This window comes from Arachis ipaensis, chromosome B06, assembly GCF_000816755.2.
Source record: "Arachis ipaensis cultivar K30076 chromosome B06, Araip1.1, whole genome shotgun sequence".
In the NCBI taxonomy this organism is placed as follows: domain Eukaryota; kingdom Viridiplantae; phylum Streptophyta; class Magnoliopsida; order Fabales; family Fabaceae; genus Arachis; species Arachis ipaensis.
The window spans coordinates 101373314-101388322 of record NC_029790.2 but is presented as its reverse complement, the minus strand read 5'-3'; the positions used below and the strand labels follow the sequence as shown (position 1 = coordinate 101388322).

The 15009-nt window shown below is 37.3% G+C and overlaps 1 protein-coding gene across 1 annotated transcript; it reads left to right on the top strand.

The window, feature by feature from the left end:
• Positions 8694–9317, top strand: LOC107647149. Its single transcript, XM_016351267.1, has one exon. It carries the CDS (start codon positions 8694–8696, stop codon positions 9315–9317), a length of 624 nt encoding a protein of 207 aa, XP_016206753.1.

Here is a 15009-nt window from a genome sequence, read left to right as displayed (position 1 = left end):
GACAAATGAACTAACCACGGGCACTCATCATCCATGCATCCCACCCTAACTCTCTCCTTGTCATTCTTAATCCACCTAAGCTCTCTACCCTCAGCAATGAATGAGTCTTTCACAACTTTCTTAAATTTGTCTATGGTTGCAAACCTAGTCCCTAATTCAAGTTGTCCCTCTCCAAAAGCATATTCATCATCAAACTCAGGAAATATTTGCTTACTGGATTCATCATCTGATGATATAGGAGTGTGTAAATCCTCAGAATAGTAGTCATATATGGGATCATCATCATCATCTTGGAACCCACTCACATAAAACCTCAAAGTTGGATCTATGTTGGGCTATGCATCTCTGTTGGGCTTTTCGTTAGGGCCCGGCCCAACATCACTTCTGGGCTGTTGTTCATTGGGCCCAGTCCTGGCCTGCTTCTCATTGGGCCCAGTTCTACCCTGCTGCCTTCTCTTCACCTCAGATGCACCCATTCTACTGTTTTGTCCCTTCTTTACCCAACTTCTCTTGTTCCTTTTCACACCTGTCTTCTTTGCAACTGGCTTCTTTCTAGATGCCTTACTTGGAGACACAAATTTTTCCTTTCTCTTACTAATCCTCTTGCCTCCTCTGTCAGCAGCACTATCATCACTATCACTTTCAAATCCGGGTGGTGGAGGTTTGTAGGGCTCATCCTCCGTACTCTCATACCCATCATTCGAAGATGAACTCTGAACCTCTTCTAACACAGGACTCTTACCTTTGTTTCCACCATCCTCCACAATCTCAGGCTCATCAACAGGGTGGTCAAAGTACAGGTAAAACTCATTCGTCTTTGTATTCTTCATTTTGTTCTCACGCATGGCATTAATACCTGCATCCCCCGTCAAAATATGCAATCTCAACTCAACATCAGCACTCATTGGATCATACAAATAAACTGCATTGTATGATTGGTACCCCAAGCCTTTGAATAGTGCGATCAAGTCCCTAAAATTCACAAAATTTAGGTCCATTTCAGGAAACTTCTCTACCTTCCCATTTTGATAAACAAGGGTTCCATTACTCGTTCTAACAAAACTACCTCCATAGTGAAAAACTGGCACCACAAACACATCAACCATCTTCAAAAATAAAAACACAAAAATCAATGATCAAATAAGCGTACACTCAAACAGCAATGTCCGTAAACAAAATACGAAAATAGAAATCAACCAAGAACTTCTTTTTGCCCTAACATTCAATCACTCTCACGGGAATCATGCACATACTTTTTTAACCACTACTATCACTATGCACAGACAATCCTTTCACAAAACAGTTTATACTTCCATAACCATTGAACCTGAAAATCGACTCACTAAGCAGCGCAATGGATTCTTACCTCCGGTGACGAAGACGGCAAATCAGACAACATTGAATGGTTCTCCCTCCTCGACAATGAATGCGCACTGGAAACTTCTCAGTCTGGGTAGTGATTTTGGAGGGAGAAACAGAGTCTTGCGTTTGATCGTTGGTCTTCTTAGGGTTTAATGTTATTCTCTCTCAACTGTGTGGGTGTTATGGACATTGTACATAAGTAAAGGAGTAACAGTGTATATAAGAGGCAGCGATATAAACGACGTCGTTCTGGGCTCCAGAGACTTATTTATCCACTTTCCAAATGCTCCATCTCCCTAACGTGCCACGTTGGCAGCCGTCATACCAGGTAAGCAGAAGGGGAGCCACGTCAGACTTTTTCGTTGGGTCTGACGGTGGCTTTTTGACGCAGGGACTGATTCGTCCTATTTTTAAGGAGGTCAGGGATTTAAATATATTTTTCAATGGTTAGTGACAAAAATGTCTGTGGGGTAAAAGGTCAGGGACTTATTTGTCCTTTTCTCAAATATTTAAATAGTTCTAGAACAATATATATACTCAAAATTATATAATTTTAAACTAAATTAAATAATAAATATATTGAATACATACTCAAAACATATTTTTATTTAAAATAGATTTGTTTTAAATATATTTATTGTGGATGCCCTAGCAAGGCGTTAGGCTCTTGGCTAAGAATTGGATCCTTGGCTATCAATAGTCCCTCTCATGTTTTCTAATTTACACAATCAATAATAGAATTACCTATCATTTTTTCTATTCTCTTTCCTCCTTTTCTCAAACCCTAATCCTTATTTCATAACATGTTATCAACACGAGTTCTACTCTATGACTAAATAATTATCTTTTTCTGACTACTCACTTTATTTTCTCTCATTTTCTTAAACATCATTGTTAATTAATTATATATATATATATATGAATTCAAAATAAAAGCATATCCTCAAAAACGCTCCTCCAACCCCATGATAGATTATTTCCTGTGTCTAATCTTAGAAAATTAGTGAACCTATAGTACTTGCTTCTGTGCACATTGTTAATCAATGAAGTGGGCCTATTGAAGGCTTTTAAGTTTTTGAAGTTCAATTCTCCCTTATGTTAGATTTACAAGTAATCTGTAAGCTTAACCAGTGAAGTTCTCTATTATTTATCTTTTATAACATTTTATTTAATATTAATATCATTTCCTGAAGTGAATGATAATTAATTATATACAAAATTATTTTTAGAGGTGAATAATAATTGATTATAAACATAATCATTTCCCGAATTGAATCATAAACATAAATATTCTTTTAAGTAAAGATATAGCATTCGTAGTGCTAGTATCACAATTTTATTTACATTTTCAGCCATGAATGTATAACTTTAATAGTTTATTTAAATTATTTTTACTATCTTAAAAGAAATAATACATTTTATCAATTTTTTGAAGCAAAATTGATTTATTTATTTTTTTATTTATTTATCATTTTACTTATCTTTTTTTCTTTTTATATGTATTATTAATATTATTATTCTTAATTATTTACTTGTTTTTATAGAGCTATCATGTCAAATTTTCAAAAGCTTGAATTTGCCTCTCTTTATTTAACTGGTAAAAATGATTTAGAATGGGTGCTTGATGTTGAAACCCACTTGGTCCAAAAAGTTTGGAGATACCAAAAAAAAAGAGGTACAATCGTCAAGTAAAGATAAGGCTAAGGCACTAATTTTTTGTGTCATCATCTCCATGAGGGATTGAAAGTAGAATACTTGACTGTTAAAAGTCCACAAGAACTATGAACAAATTTGAAAGAGAGATATGAGCACCAAAAAACTGTATTGTTGCTTAAAGCCCGTTATGAGTGGATACACTTAGGGTTGCAAAATTTTAAAATAGTCTGTGAATAAAATTCTACACTTTTCAAAATAAGTTTTCAACTGAAATTGTGTGGCCAAAATGTCACAGATGAGGACTTAATAGAAAAAACTTATTCCACATTCTACACTTCTAACGTGCTGTTGCAACAACAATGCCGTGAAAAGAATTTTAAAAGGTATTCTAATCTAAAAAGTTATCTTCTATTAGCAGAACAAAATCATAAATTATTAATGTAGAACCATGAAATCTGTCCTACTGGCTCAACCGCTTTCCTTGAATTGAATGCGGCATTTCGTGAACATAAAAGAAATCACAATCAAAATATTGGTCAAAACTGTAGACGTGGGCGTGAGCATGGCAAATGGAACAATAGGGTTCCTACCCATAATTGAAAGTGGAATAAACATGAAAAGCGTGCTCCGAGCAACAATTCACAAAATGTAAAAAATTTGTGCTATCAATGCGGATTAAAAGATCATTGGTCACGTACATGTCGTACTCCTGAACATTTTGTCAAGCTATATCAAATCTCTATCAAGAGAAAAGGGCAAAAATAAGAGACCAATTTGACTATTCAAAGAGATGAAGTTAAAGCTAACGGTGTTGAAATGAATTTGAAATCCACTAATGATATCTATGCAGATCTTGATGACTGATGAATCCATGTTTGATGATAATTTTTTTTTTTGAATTGAATGGATTTTATCACATAAACTCACATTTATTCACTTAAATAGCATACCTTTGTGATTTTCTTCCAAATTGCACTTAATTATAAAAATATGCTTTTTAGGCTCTAAAAATGCTAATTTTAATTTCCTTAAATTCCATTCGATGCCTTGATATGCCTGTTAAGTGATTTCAGATTATAGGAATCAAGGATAGATTGAAAAAAGTGGAAAAATAAGCAAGAAAGAGTGGAAAATCATGAAAAAATGAAGTTGGGGGCAATTTTTGAGCTCTTTTTGGCCCAGTTTCAAGCCCAATCCGAAGATTAGAGGCTGAGGGGTGAAGGAAGCTTGAACACAACATTCCATTAGTTAGATTTTTACATAGTTTTGACTTTTAGAGAGAGAAACTCCATCTTCTCTCTAGGTTTTAGTGTTCTTTGTTCACTTTTATTTCAATCCATGGATTAGACCATTGTTAATTTCAGTTTTTATGATTATAATTGTAGTTCCTCTTCTCTAATTTTACTTAGCACTCTTGTAACCTTAGTTATTTTGGGTTATGATTTTGGATCTTGTTGGATTTAATTTCTAATAATGTATTGATATTTTTCATGTTTCATTTGTGTTATTTGATTTGTTATTGTTGATTGTTGATAGTGGGTAGCTTTAATTTGGATTGCTTTCTCAATTTCATGATGTCTTTTATCATTGCGCACCAAGTATTTGAGAAAATGTTATAATTATGGAGTAGATTTTCTTTTTTGGCCTTGGGATTGAGTAATTAGAGACTCTTGAATTGTAAGAATCTAGTGTTGATTGGTAATTGAAGGTTGCTAATTAGCATGAACTCTACTATATCTAGTCTTTCACCATGAATTGACTAGGACTTATGGACTAGAGTTAATTGTGCTCACTTAACTTTCCTTCAATTGTTAGAAAATAACTAATTGAGTGATGCATGAGCATTTTGTACCCTTTTTTTATAGCAATTTCTCAGTGTTTTTGGTTATATTTTATTAGGTTTTAGTATGTTTTAGTGCAAAATTCATCCTTTGGATGCTACTTTGAGTTTTTGTATTATTTCTATGATTTTAGGTGATTTTTGGGCGAATTTGGCAGAATCTTGTTCAGAGACAAAGAAAGTATAGCAGATGCAGTCAATGCTGACCTCCGTGCATTCCAACAAACATATCTCGAGCTACAGAGGTCTAATTGGCATGATCTCAATAGTGTTGGAAAGCTAACTTCTAGAGCTTTTCATCAATATATAATAGTGTATACTCTTTGTCCAAAATGACTGCCATTCACAGCTAACGTTTAACGGCCAAGAATGACTGACCTCCCAAGTTGAACGCCCAAAACTGGCGTTCAACGCCAGCCAGGGAGCTCACCCCCTAATGGGCGTTTAACGCCCATATCCCAAGTTGAATGCCAGGCTTGACCGAAGCACACAACCAAAGTGGGCCCAAAGTGAATTTTAGGACTCCTTAGCTTATCTAATTTTATCTTTGTAACTTTCAAATTTAAATTAACATCTTTTAGGATTAGTATTTCCTATTTAAAGAGGATATCACTAAGGTTTAGGGAAGCACTGAACATTATTTTCATATCGTCTTTTACTTTTGTAAGGCATGAGTAACTAAACCTCCTGGTTAAGGTTAGGAGCTCTGCTTATTTCTATGGATTAATACTATTACTATTCTATTTCAATTAATGTTTGTTTCAATTCTAAGGTGTTGTTTTCATTCTTAATCCTATGAATCTGGGGTGGAATGACAGTATGACCCCTTATTTTACACAAGCAGTTGTGATTCTCGACAGAGTTATCTCACTTGGGCTACAGCTTGAAAGCACTCCTCCTAAATCGCAATTTATCTGGGCTAATTAGATATGTGACATATAATCTGGTTAGCTTTGGGTAATTGAGGTTTTTGTGATGCTAAACTAGATTTCTGAGCTTCACCCTCCAATCTGAAAGAATTGACCTTGTTTGTGGCATTTTAGTAAGGTCAGGGGAGATTAACTCGCTAAGACATTAGGTTTTAGTCATCAATGGTTTGCCATGGAATGAATCACTCATTGTTAGAATAGTGAGTAAGAAGGATTAATCCAGAAGGATAAGCACCTCAGAGGCCTTAATTGCTTTCATATATTATCTCTTTACCAATCTTTAATTGCTTTTCTTTACTTTCTTGTTTATGCGAATTCAACAACAACAACAACAACTCTCTTTCTATTCGCCTGACTAAGTCTTGCAAGACAACTATTGCTTGCTCAATCCAACAATCCTCGTAGAATCAACACTTACTCACCTGAGGTATTACTTGGACAACCCGGTGCACTTGCCGGTGAAGTTGTGCGAGTTTAGTTTTTGCCCACCAAGTTTTTGGCGCCGTTGCTGGGGATTATTCGTGATTGACAACTACCGGTCGTCTTGTTGATTAGATTAGGTACTTTTACTCGCTTTTGTTTAATTATTTCTTCTTGATTTTCAAAAATTGATCTTGTTTTCCTTATTGAACTTTCGATTTCTATCTTGTTTTTACCTTTTATTTTCTTTTGTTTGATTTTTTTCTTAGGTGTTTTTCCCTTGTTTGATTTCTAAAGTTTTACGTTTAGTTTCTTTTAGTGTTTCTCTCTCAATTTTTTTTTCAAAATTAGTGTTATTTGATTTCAAAATTTTTAAGTTTGGTATTTCTTTAGTGTTTTCTTTTTCTTTTCGAATTTCAAAAAATTTTTTCCTTTGACTCTTTGAAAATTTCTTTATCTTTTTCTTATCTTGATTTCAAATTTTAAGTTTGGTGTCCCGTAAGTAATTTTTTTATTTAATCTAATTTTTTTAATCACATCTTGTTATCTTTCTTAATCTTTGATCTTTATTTTTTTCCTTTTTTTTCTTTGATTTTCAAATTCTATTATCTTATCTTATCTTTATTTTAAATTCACATTTTAAAGTTTAGAGTCTCTTTAGTTTTTCTTTCTTAAATTTTGAAATTCAAAATCTTTATTTAACATTTCCCTTTTAATTTTTGAAAAAAATTTAAAACCAAATCTTCTATCTTTATCTTCAAATCTTTTTAATTAATTATTTTTTTATCTTGTTTTAATTTTAAGTTCGGCGTTTCTTTAGTTTTTCTTTCTTTCAAATTTGAATTTCAAAAGATTTTCTTATCATATCTTATTTCTTTCTCTTGACTTTTTCTTCCTAATTTTTGAATTTCAAAATCTTTAATTGATTTTTTAATTTTCTAAAATTGCATCTTAAATTTCAAATCATGCTTTATCTTATTTTAATTTTAAAAGTTTGGTGTCTCTTTAATTTTTCTTTTCTTTTTTTCTTTTTTGAAAAATCTCTTAACTTTTCTTTTTCTTTTATTTTCGAAAACTCTTTAAAAAAAACTTTTTGAACAAAACCTCCCATCTCTATTCTCAATACTTTATCTCATTTGATATTTTTATTAAAGTATTCTAACAAGGAGCCCTCTATACTCTGACATAGAAACTCCCTTCTTTCTCTTTTCTTGGTTTGTTTCTTCTTGTTTATGAGCAGGAACATGAGGCGGCGTTTGCAACAAGCTCAAGATAGCAGAGCCAGAAGAAATCTTACGGAATCTCTTGAGCAAGAAGCTGAAGATACAGCAATGGCAGATAATCCAAACGATAGAGGAGACGTAAGGAAGGTCCTTGACTCTTATACTGTACCCACATCTGACTTCTATGGGAGCAGCATATCCATCCCTGCCATTGGTGCAAACAACTTTGAGTTAAAGCCTCAACTGGTCACTCTAGTACAACAGAATTGCCAGATTCATGGACTCCTGCAGGAGGACCCCCAACAAGTTCATATCTGATTTCCTACAAATCTGTAATATTGTCAAGACTAATGGAGTGAACCCGGAGGTTTACAAGCTTATACTCTTCCCCTTTGCTGTATAGGATAGAGCAAGGCTATGGCTGAATTCTCAACTTAAGGAGAGCCTAGACACATGGGAGAAGGTGGTCAATGGATTTCTGACCAAGTTCTTTCCACCTCAGAAGCTGAGTAAGGTTAGGGTGGAGGTCCAAACTTTCAGACAAAAAGAGGGAGAATTCCTCTATGAAGCCTGGGAGAGGTATAAGCAGCTGACCAGGAGATGCCCTTCAGACATGATCTCAGAATGGACCATGTTGGATATCTTCTATGATGGCCTCTCTGAGATGTCTAAGATGTCACTGGACCACTCGGCTGGTAGCTCACACCACATGAAGAAGACGCCTGAGGAGGTGCAGGAGCTCATTGAAATGGTTGCCAACAACCAATACATGTACCCTTTTGAGAGGAATCCTGTGAACACTGGGCTACTCAGAAGGGAGGAGTCATGGAGGTGGACACTCTGGATATCATTTTGGCACAGAATAAGCTCATGTCCCAGCAGATCAACATGATCTCCCAGTACTTGAGTGGAGTGCAGAGCTCAGCTACCAATTCTCAAGAGGCAGCTTATGAAGGGGACGCTGGTGACAACGCTTGGACCACCATGGAGGAAGTCAACTACATGGAAAATTCCTCCAGAAACTCCAATAACAATCCCTATTCGAATACTTTCAATCAGAAATAGAGGAATTACCCCAACTTCGGGTGGAGAGATCAGCAGAGGCCTCAACAAGGCTTCAACAATAATCAGGGAGGAACTAACTAGATTAGGTTCAACAATAGACAGTTCCAACCCTCTCAGCAGTAGATAGAGACGACCATACAGAGCCTCTCTGACCTGGCTACCATAGTCTCTAACCTCTCCAAGACCACTTATAATTTTATGGCAGAAACTAGGTCTTCCATTCGGAATTTAGAGATACAGATCAGTCAGTTGAGCAAGAGGATACCCGAGGCACCCTCCAACACTCTTCCAAGTAATATTGAGGTGAATCCAAGGGAAGAGTGCAAGGCCTTCACTATGGAAGCTGAGGCCGAACCCAAGGAGGAACCTGCTACTGAGGAACTGAAGGAGATCAAGGCTCAGAAGGAGACTGGGAGTGTCACCGTGCACGTCCCTATGAAGATGGAGGAGCCTGAAGAACAACCCTCTCCAAACATGCAAGAGGAGCCTGAGGATGAGCAAGTTGCTCAGTTCTTGGTAGTCCTCATGAAGTTGCAAGTCAATATCTCTTTTGATGAGGTGTTGGAGAAGAAACCCCCTTATATGGCCTGTCTGAAAAGTGCTATCTCTGAAAAGACGGCCCTGAAGGGAGATAAGATGGTGGTGCTAACTAAGGAATACAGCGCCCTAGTCCAAAAGAAGCTGCCTCAAAAGCTGTCAGATCCCGGAAGCTTCCTTATTCCCTGTACTATAGGGACCATCACTTTTGAGAAGGCATTGTGCGACCTTGGCTCAAGCATCAACCTTATGCCCCTCTCTGTGATGAGGAAGCTGGGGATCTAAGAGGTGCAGCCCACCAGAATCTGGAGATGGCAGATAAGTCCCTGAAACGGGCATATGGCTTGGTGAAAACGTCCTTGTAATGGTAGAAGGCCTTTACCTCCCTGTAGACTTCATGATACTTGACACTGGGGAGGACAGGAATAACTCCATCATCCTTGGAAGACCCTTCCTAGCTACTGCAAAGGCCTTGATTGATGTAGAAAAAGGAGAGTGATTCTGAGGCTTTGGGAGGATCATATCCTGTTTAAGATTCCCAACCCTCACTCTCTCTTGGATAAATGAGGTACTACTGTGCAACACTTAGTATTTTAGCCTTCTCTCTCAGTGCAGAGCCTTACAGAGCCCCCAGACATCAAACCTAGGTTTGGTGTTGGGCAGCCACCACTAACCACTGAGGAGGAAGGTACTAAGAAGAAAGTACCCAAGGGCTGACGGAACAAGAAGATCCCAATTGAAGACTTCTCACCTGGCATGCGAGTTGTCTTCACTAGAAGTCCAGTCATTCCACATACAATGAACTGGATCCTGTCTCTGGAGCATGTTAAGTTGATCAATGAGAGAACAGGGAGGAAGTTCATCATGAGGGGTGAAGCTTTGAGCCCCTATCAACCTCCGTAAAGGAGCTGTCCGTCAAGCTAATGACGGTAAAGAAGTACTTGTTGGGAAGCAATCCAACCATACGTATAGTACTTTTTCTTTCTTTCATTTTAGCTTGATTTCATATTATTTTATTTTCTATTAATTTCCATAGTTTTCCTCTTCTTTTTAACGTTTGTGATCATGTGTAGCACCTAGAATAGAAGCAGAAATGCATAGGAGTGAAAACAGAACACCCTAGAGGTACCTTTTACTAGCATTGAATGCCAAAACTGGCACCTAGCACCAGAAAGGGGAGGAAGCAAGGGCGTTCAACGCCCATTCAGGAGCACCCAGGGCCAAATTTTTGGTCCCATTTGGACGTTAAACGCCCCACCATACATTAAAAAAAGAGAGGTCTACCCCTGGCGTTCAACGCCCAAACCTGGTGTTGAACACCCAGGGAGGGAGCATGGGCATTCAAATTCGAAGCTTTAAGAAACCAGTGGGTCCCACCCAACTTCCACCTACCCTACCTTTCATTCATTCCTTTCTTTCTCTCTCCTCTTACACCCAATATTCCATCCCCATTCATCCATCACATCCCCATCATTTTCCTTGATTCTCGCAACCCACTTTCTCTCTTCCCAATACCCATTCATAAATCATATCACTTTCTTTTTCCACCAATCCCATCCACTTCAAATCCAAACTCCCCCTCCCCCTCTATTTTCCCTCCTATATGACCGAACCCACCCCTCTCCTTCTTCTGCTATTTTTCTTTTCTTTTATTACTATTTGCTCGAGGACGAAAAAAGTTATTAAGTTTGGTGTTGGAAAGCTCCGCTTTTTGCTTTCTATTCCTAATCTCCATGGCACAAAAAATCAGAGAATCCTCAAGAAAGAGAAAAAGAAAATCCCCCGCTTCTGCTTCCAAACCTTGGGAAAATTTAAGATTCTTCACCAAAGCACATCAAGACCACTTCTTTGACGTGGTGAGGCAGAAAAGAATGATACCTGAGGTCTCCTTTAGGCTTAAGGAAGATGAGTATCCGGAGATCCTACACCAAGTTTGGAGAAGAGATTGGGAAATTCTGGCCAATCCCATTTCAGCAGTGGGAGTATTAATGGTACAAGAATTCTACGCCAATGCTTGATTCATCAAAAAACATGACACTAGTATGAACCCAAAGCCCAAAAACTAGCACACCATGGTCAGGGGGCAAATCCTAAATTTTAGCCCTGAGAGTGTGAGATTGGCGCTGCAATTGCCTCGGTCACAACGTGACCCGCACTCTTACACTCGAAGGGTCAACTTTGACAAAAGACTGGAGCAAGTTCTTGCTGATATTTGTATGGCTGGAGCTCAATTGAGGAGGGACACACAAGGCAAGCCCTACCAACTAGGTAGGCTTGACCTTAAGTCCGTGGCCAGAAGATGGTTGGAGCTCATCTAACGCTCCATCCTCCCCACAAGTAACCACTCTGAGGTTACAATTGAGAGAGCAATGATGATCCACTGCATCATTCTCAGGAATGAGGTGGAGGTGCACGAGGTAATACCTCAGGAAATCTACAAGGTAGCCAAAAAAGCCTCCACCCAAGCAAGCTAGCGTTCCCTCACGTCATTTATTGCCTATGCAATGCAGCTGGAGTTCGCAGAGGAGGGGATACCCTAATTGATAAGGAAAGACCTATCACAAGAAGGGGTATGGTACATAATGCACCACTATTTCGTGGTACATTTTGTACTTAATTGAGTGGATTTTATCCACTATTCTCACACTTATTCATAGAATTTGCATGTTTTACATTTTCCTTCCTAATTTTGTGCTATGATTGAAAACATGCTTCTTTGACCTTAAAATTGCTATGTTTAATCCTCTCTTATTACCATTCGATGCCTTGATATGTGTGTTAAGTGATTTCAGGGTTTATAGGGCAGGAATAGAAGAAAACTGAAGGAATTGTTAAGCTGTCAGCCCTGACCTCTTCGCACTCAATCGATCATAACTTGAGCTACAGAAGTCCAAATGAGGTGGTTTCAGTTGAGTTAGAAAGATAACATTCGGAGCTTCGTAATGATAGATAATTTGCCATAGTTTCTCTGAAGATAAGCGACGTACATGTGTGCATCTGCAAAAAGTCAGTGTATCAGAATTCGCCCCCTGCGATTTTTGGGCTGTTTTTGGCCCAGTTTCAAGCCCGAAAAACCCAGATTAGAAGCTGCGGAGTGGGGGAATCATTCATTCACACAATATTCATAATTCATAATTTTAGGTTTTAGATGTAGTTTCTAGAGAGAGAGAGAGGCTCTCTCCTCTCTCTAGGTCTTAGGATTTCTCTTAGTTTTAGGTTTATTTCTTCTCAATTTCAGGTTCAATGTTCCTTTAATTAAGTTTTTCTTCTACTCTTATTTGTTTTAGTCCTTTAGTTTATCTATTTCTCTTGTTGGTTCATTTATTTTCCTAATTTAATTTATGAATTCTTCATGTTAGATTTCCTTTTCTATTTAATACAATTTGAAGTATTTCATATTTATGATTGCTTTCTTCAATTTATGTTATTGATGCTTTCAATTGGTTATTTGAAATTTATTATCTCTTATTACTTTTCTATATTTTTATGTTGTGCCTTCCAAGTGTTAGATAAAATGCTTGGGAGGGTTTTAAGTTAGATTTTTATGCTCTTGGCCTTGGTTGAGTAATTGGAGACTCTTGAGTTATCAAACTCCTTTGTTGATTGATAATTGAACGTTGATGGTTGATTTGGATCCCTCTAAAGCTAGTCTTTCTTTGGGAGTTGACTAAGACTTGAGGAATCAAATTGATTGGTCCACTTGACTTTTCTTCATAGTTAGACGTTAACTAAGTGGGAGCAATGGACAATTCTCATCCCAATTGATAAGGATAACTAGGATAGGACGTCTAGTTCTCTTACCTTGCCAAGAGCTTTTCTGGTTATTAATTTACCTTGAAATTTACTTTTCTTGTTCCTTATTCAAAACCCCAAAAAGATACTTTTCCATAACCAATAATAACTACACCTCCCTGCAATTTCTTGAGAGACAACCCGAGGTTTAAATACTTCGGTTTATTTTTATTGGATTTGCTTAAGTGACAAACAAGTTTTTGTATGAAAGGATTATTGTTAGTTTATAAACTATACTAGCAACGAGAATTTATTGTGAATTCTTTACTAGCAAAAGTCCGATCATCAGTGCACGTCAGGGAGGCTGCACACGGACCACAGCAAGAGCCCATTCTGTCACCTCCACAGGAGATCCCAGAGATGCCTCAAGGGATGTACTTCCCTCTCCGTGACTATTGGGATTAATTGAACACATCTCTAGGGGAATTGACTTCATCTCTTGATCAACTGAGGATAGAACATTAAGACCAGTTTGCCATCCTCCATCAGATGATGGAAGATCAAAGGAGCATGGAGAGGAGCAGCTGAGATAGGTGCGCGACATTGAGCAGTTTAAACACTCCAGAGGATTCTCCGAAGGGAGCAGTGACCACCATCACTGAGGTGGTCAAGTTTCATTCTCCCTTTACCTATTATATCTCCGTTTTCTTTGTACTTTACTTTATTATCTGTTTTCTATTCGAGAGCTTGATCACATTTAGAATTTCATTCTTTTCTAATATTATTTTCTTTTCTTTGTTTCATTTTAAGTTGCTTTATGTATCTCACATCAAGCTTAAAAGAAAAATTTATTGAAAAAGGAATAGAAAAGATGCACAAGGTTTCGAGTAATATCATATGTTATTCCAATTGCTTTGATGTGGTGGCCTTACCTTTATTTTTTGAATGTATGAATTAACTGTGCATAATTGATATTGAGGTTGAGGATGTTGACTCTTGAAGAACAGTGAATTTAGAGAAGTATTATTGATTCTCTGAAATATCAAAAAGATTTATTCTTGAAGAAAAAGAAACAACAAAAAGAAAAAGAAAAAAATTGAAAGAACAAGGGTCCAAGGATTTGAGTATCAATGGTTAGGAGGGTTAACATTGGCCTAAAAAGCTTAAATGAGTTGCTATCCCTAACAATATGCTTGTGGTGTGAAGGTGTCAAGAAAAACTTGAGATTGAGCATTTAAAGTCGTGATCCAAAGCTATACAGAGTACGCTTAAGAACTCTGAGCACCACTGTCTGGGAATTTAAGCAAAGCTAAATTTGAATCTAAAGGATTCCCCCCAGTTAAGTGCTTGTGGCATTTATCTATTAGGTGGTAATACTTGAAAACAAAACGCTTGGAGTCACAGCTAGGCTCAAAAGGTGCAAAGCACCAAAAGAAAAAGCTGTGTTCAAGAATCAAGAAAAATTAAAAAGAAGAGAATCAATAATATCATTCGAATTCTAGTTCCAAAAGGTGCCAATATTTCTGAGCTTCAAAGGAAAGTGAGATGCTAAAGCTGTTCAGAAATAATGTGTTAATAGCCCCATTCAGTAATTAGAACTGAGCTCATTGACAACTCTGAAACCTGATGTATTTTTCTCTCCCAATTAGTCCTATCTTATTTTTGGTTTCTTGAGGACAAGCAACATTTTAAGTTTGGTGTTGTGATGCCTGAGCATTTTGTACCCTTTTTCATAGCATTTTCTTAGTGTTTTTGGTTATATTTTATTAAGTTTTAGTATGTTTTAGTGCAAAATTTATCTTTTGGATGCTACATTGAGTTTTTGTGTTATTTCTATTATTTTAGGTGATTTTTGGGCGAATTTGGCAGAATCTTGTTTAGAGACAAAGAAAGTATAGCAGATGCTGTCAATCCTGACCTCCGTGCATTCCAACAAGCATATCTTGAGCTACGGAGGTCCAATTGGCACAATCTAAACGGCATTAGAAAGCTAACTTCTAGAGATTTCTATCAATATATAATAGTGTATACTCTTTGTCCAGAATGACTGCCAAAACTGGCGTTAAACGTTCACACCTGGCGTTTAACGCCCAAGAAGGACTGACCTCCCAAGTAGAACGCCCAAAACTGGCGTTCAACGCCAACCAGGGAGTAGAAGACCAGCGAGCTCACCCCCTAATGGGTGTTTAACACCCATATCCCAAGTTGAACTCCAGGCTTGACCGAAGCACACAACCAAAGTGGG

Excerpts from the sequence above, each read along its gene's own strand:
- LOC107647149 (XM_016351267.1), top strand. The coding sequence starts at position 8,694 with ATGGCAGAAACTAGGTCTTCCATTCGGAATTTAGAGATACAGATCAGT.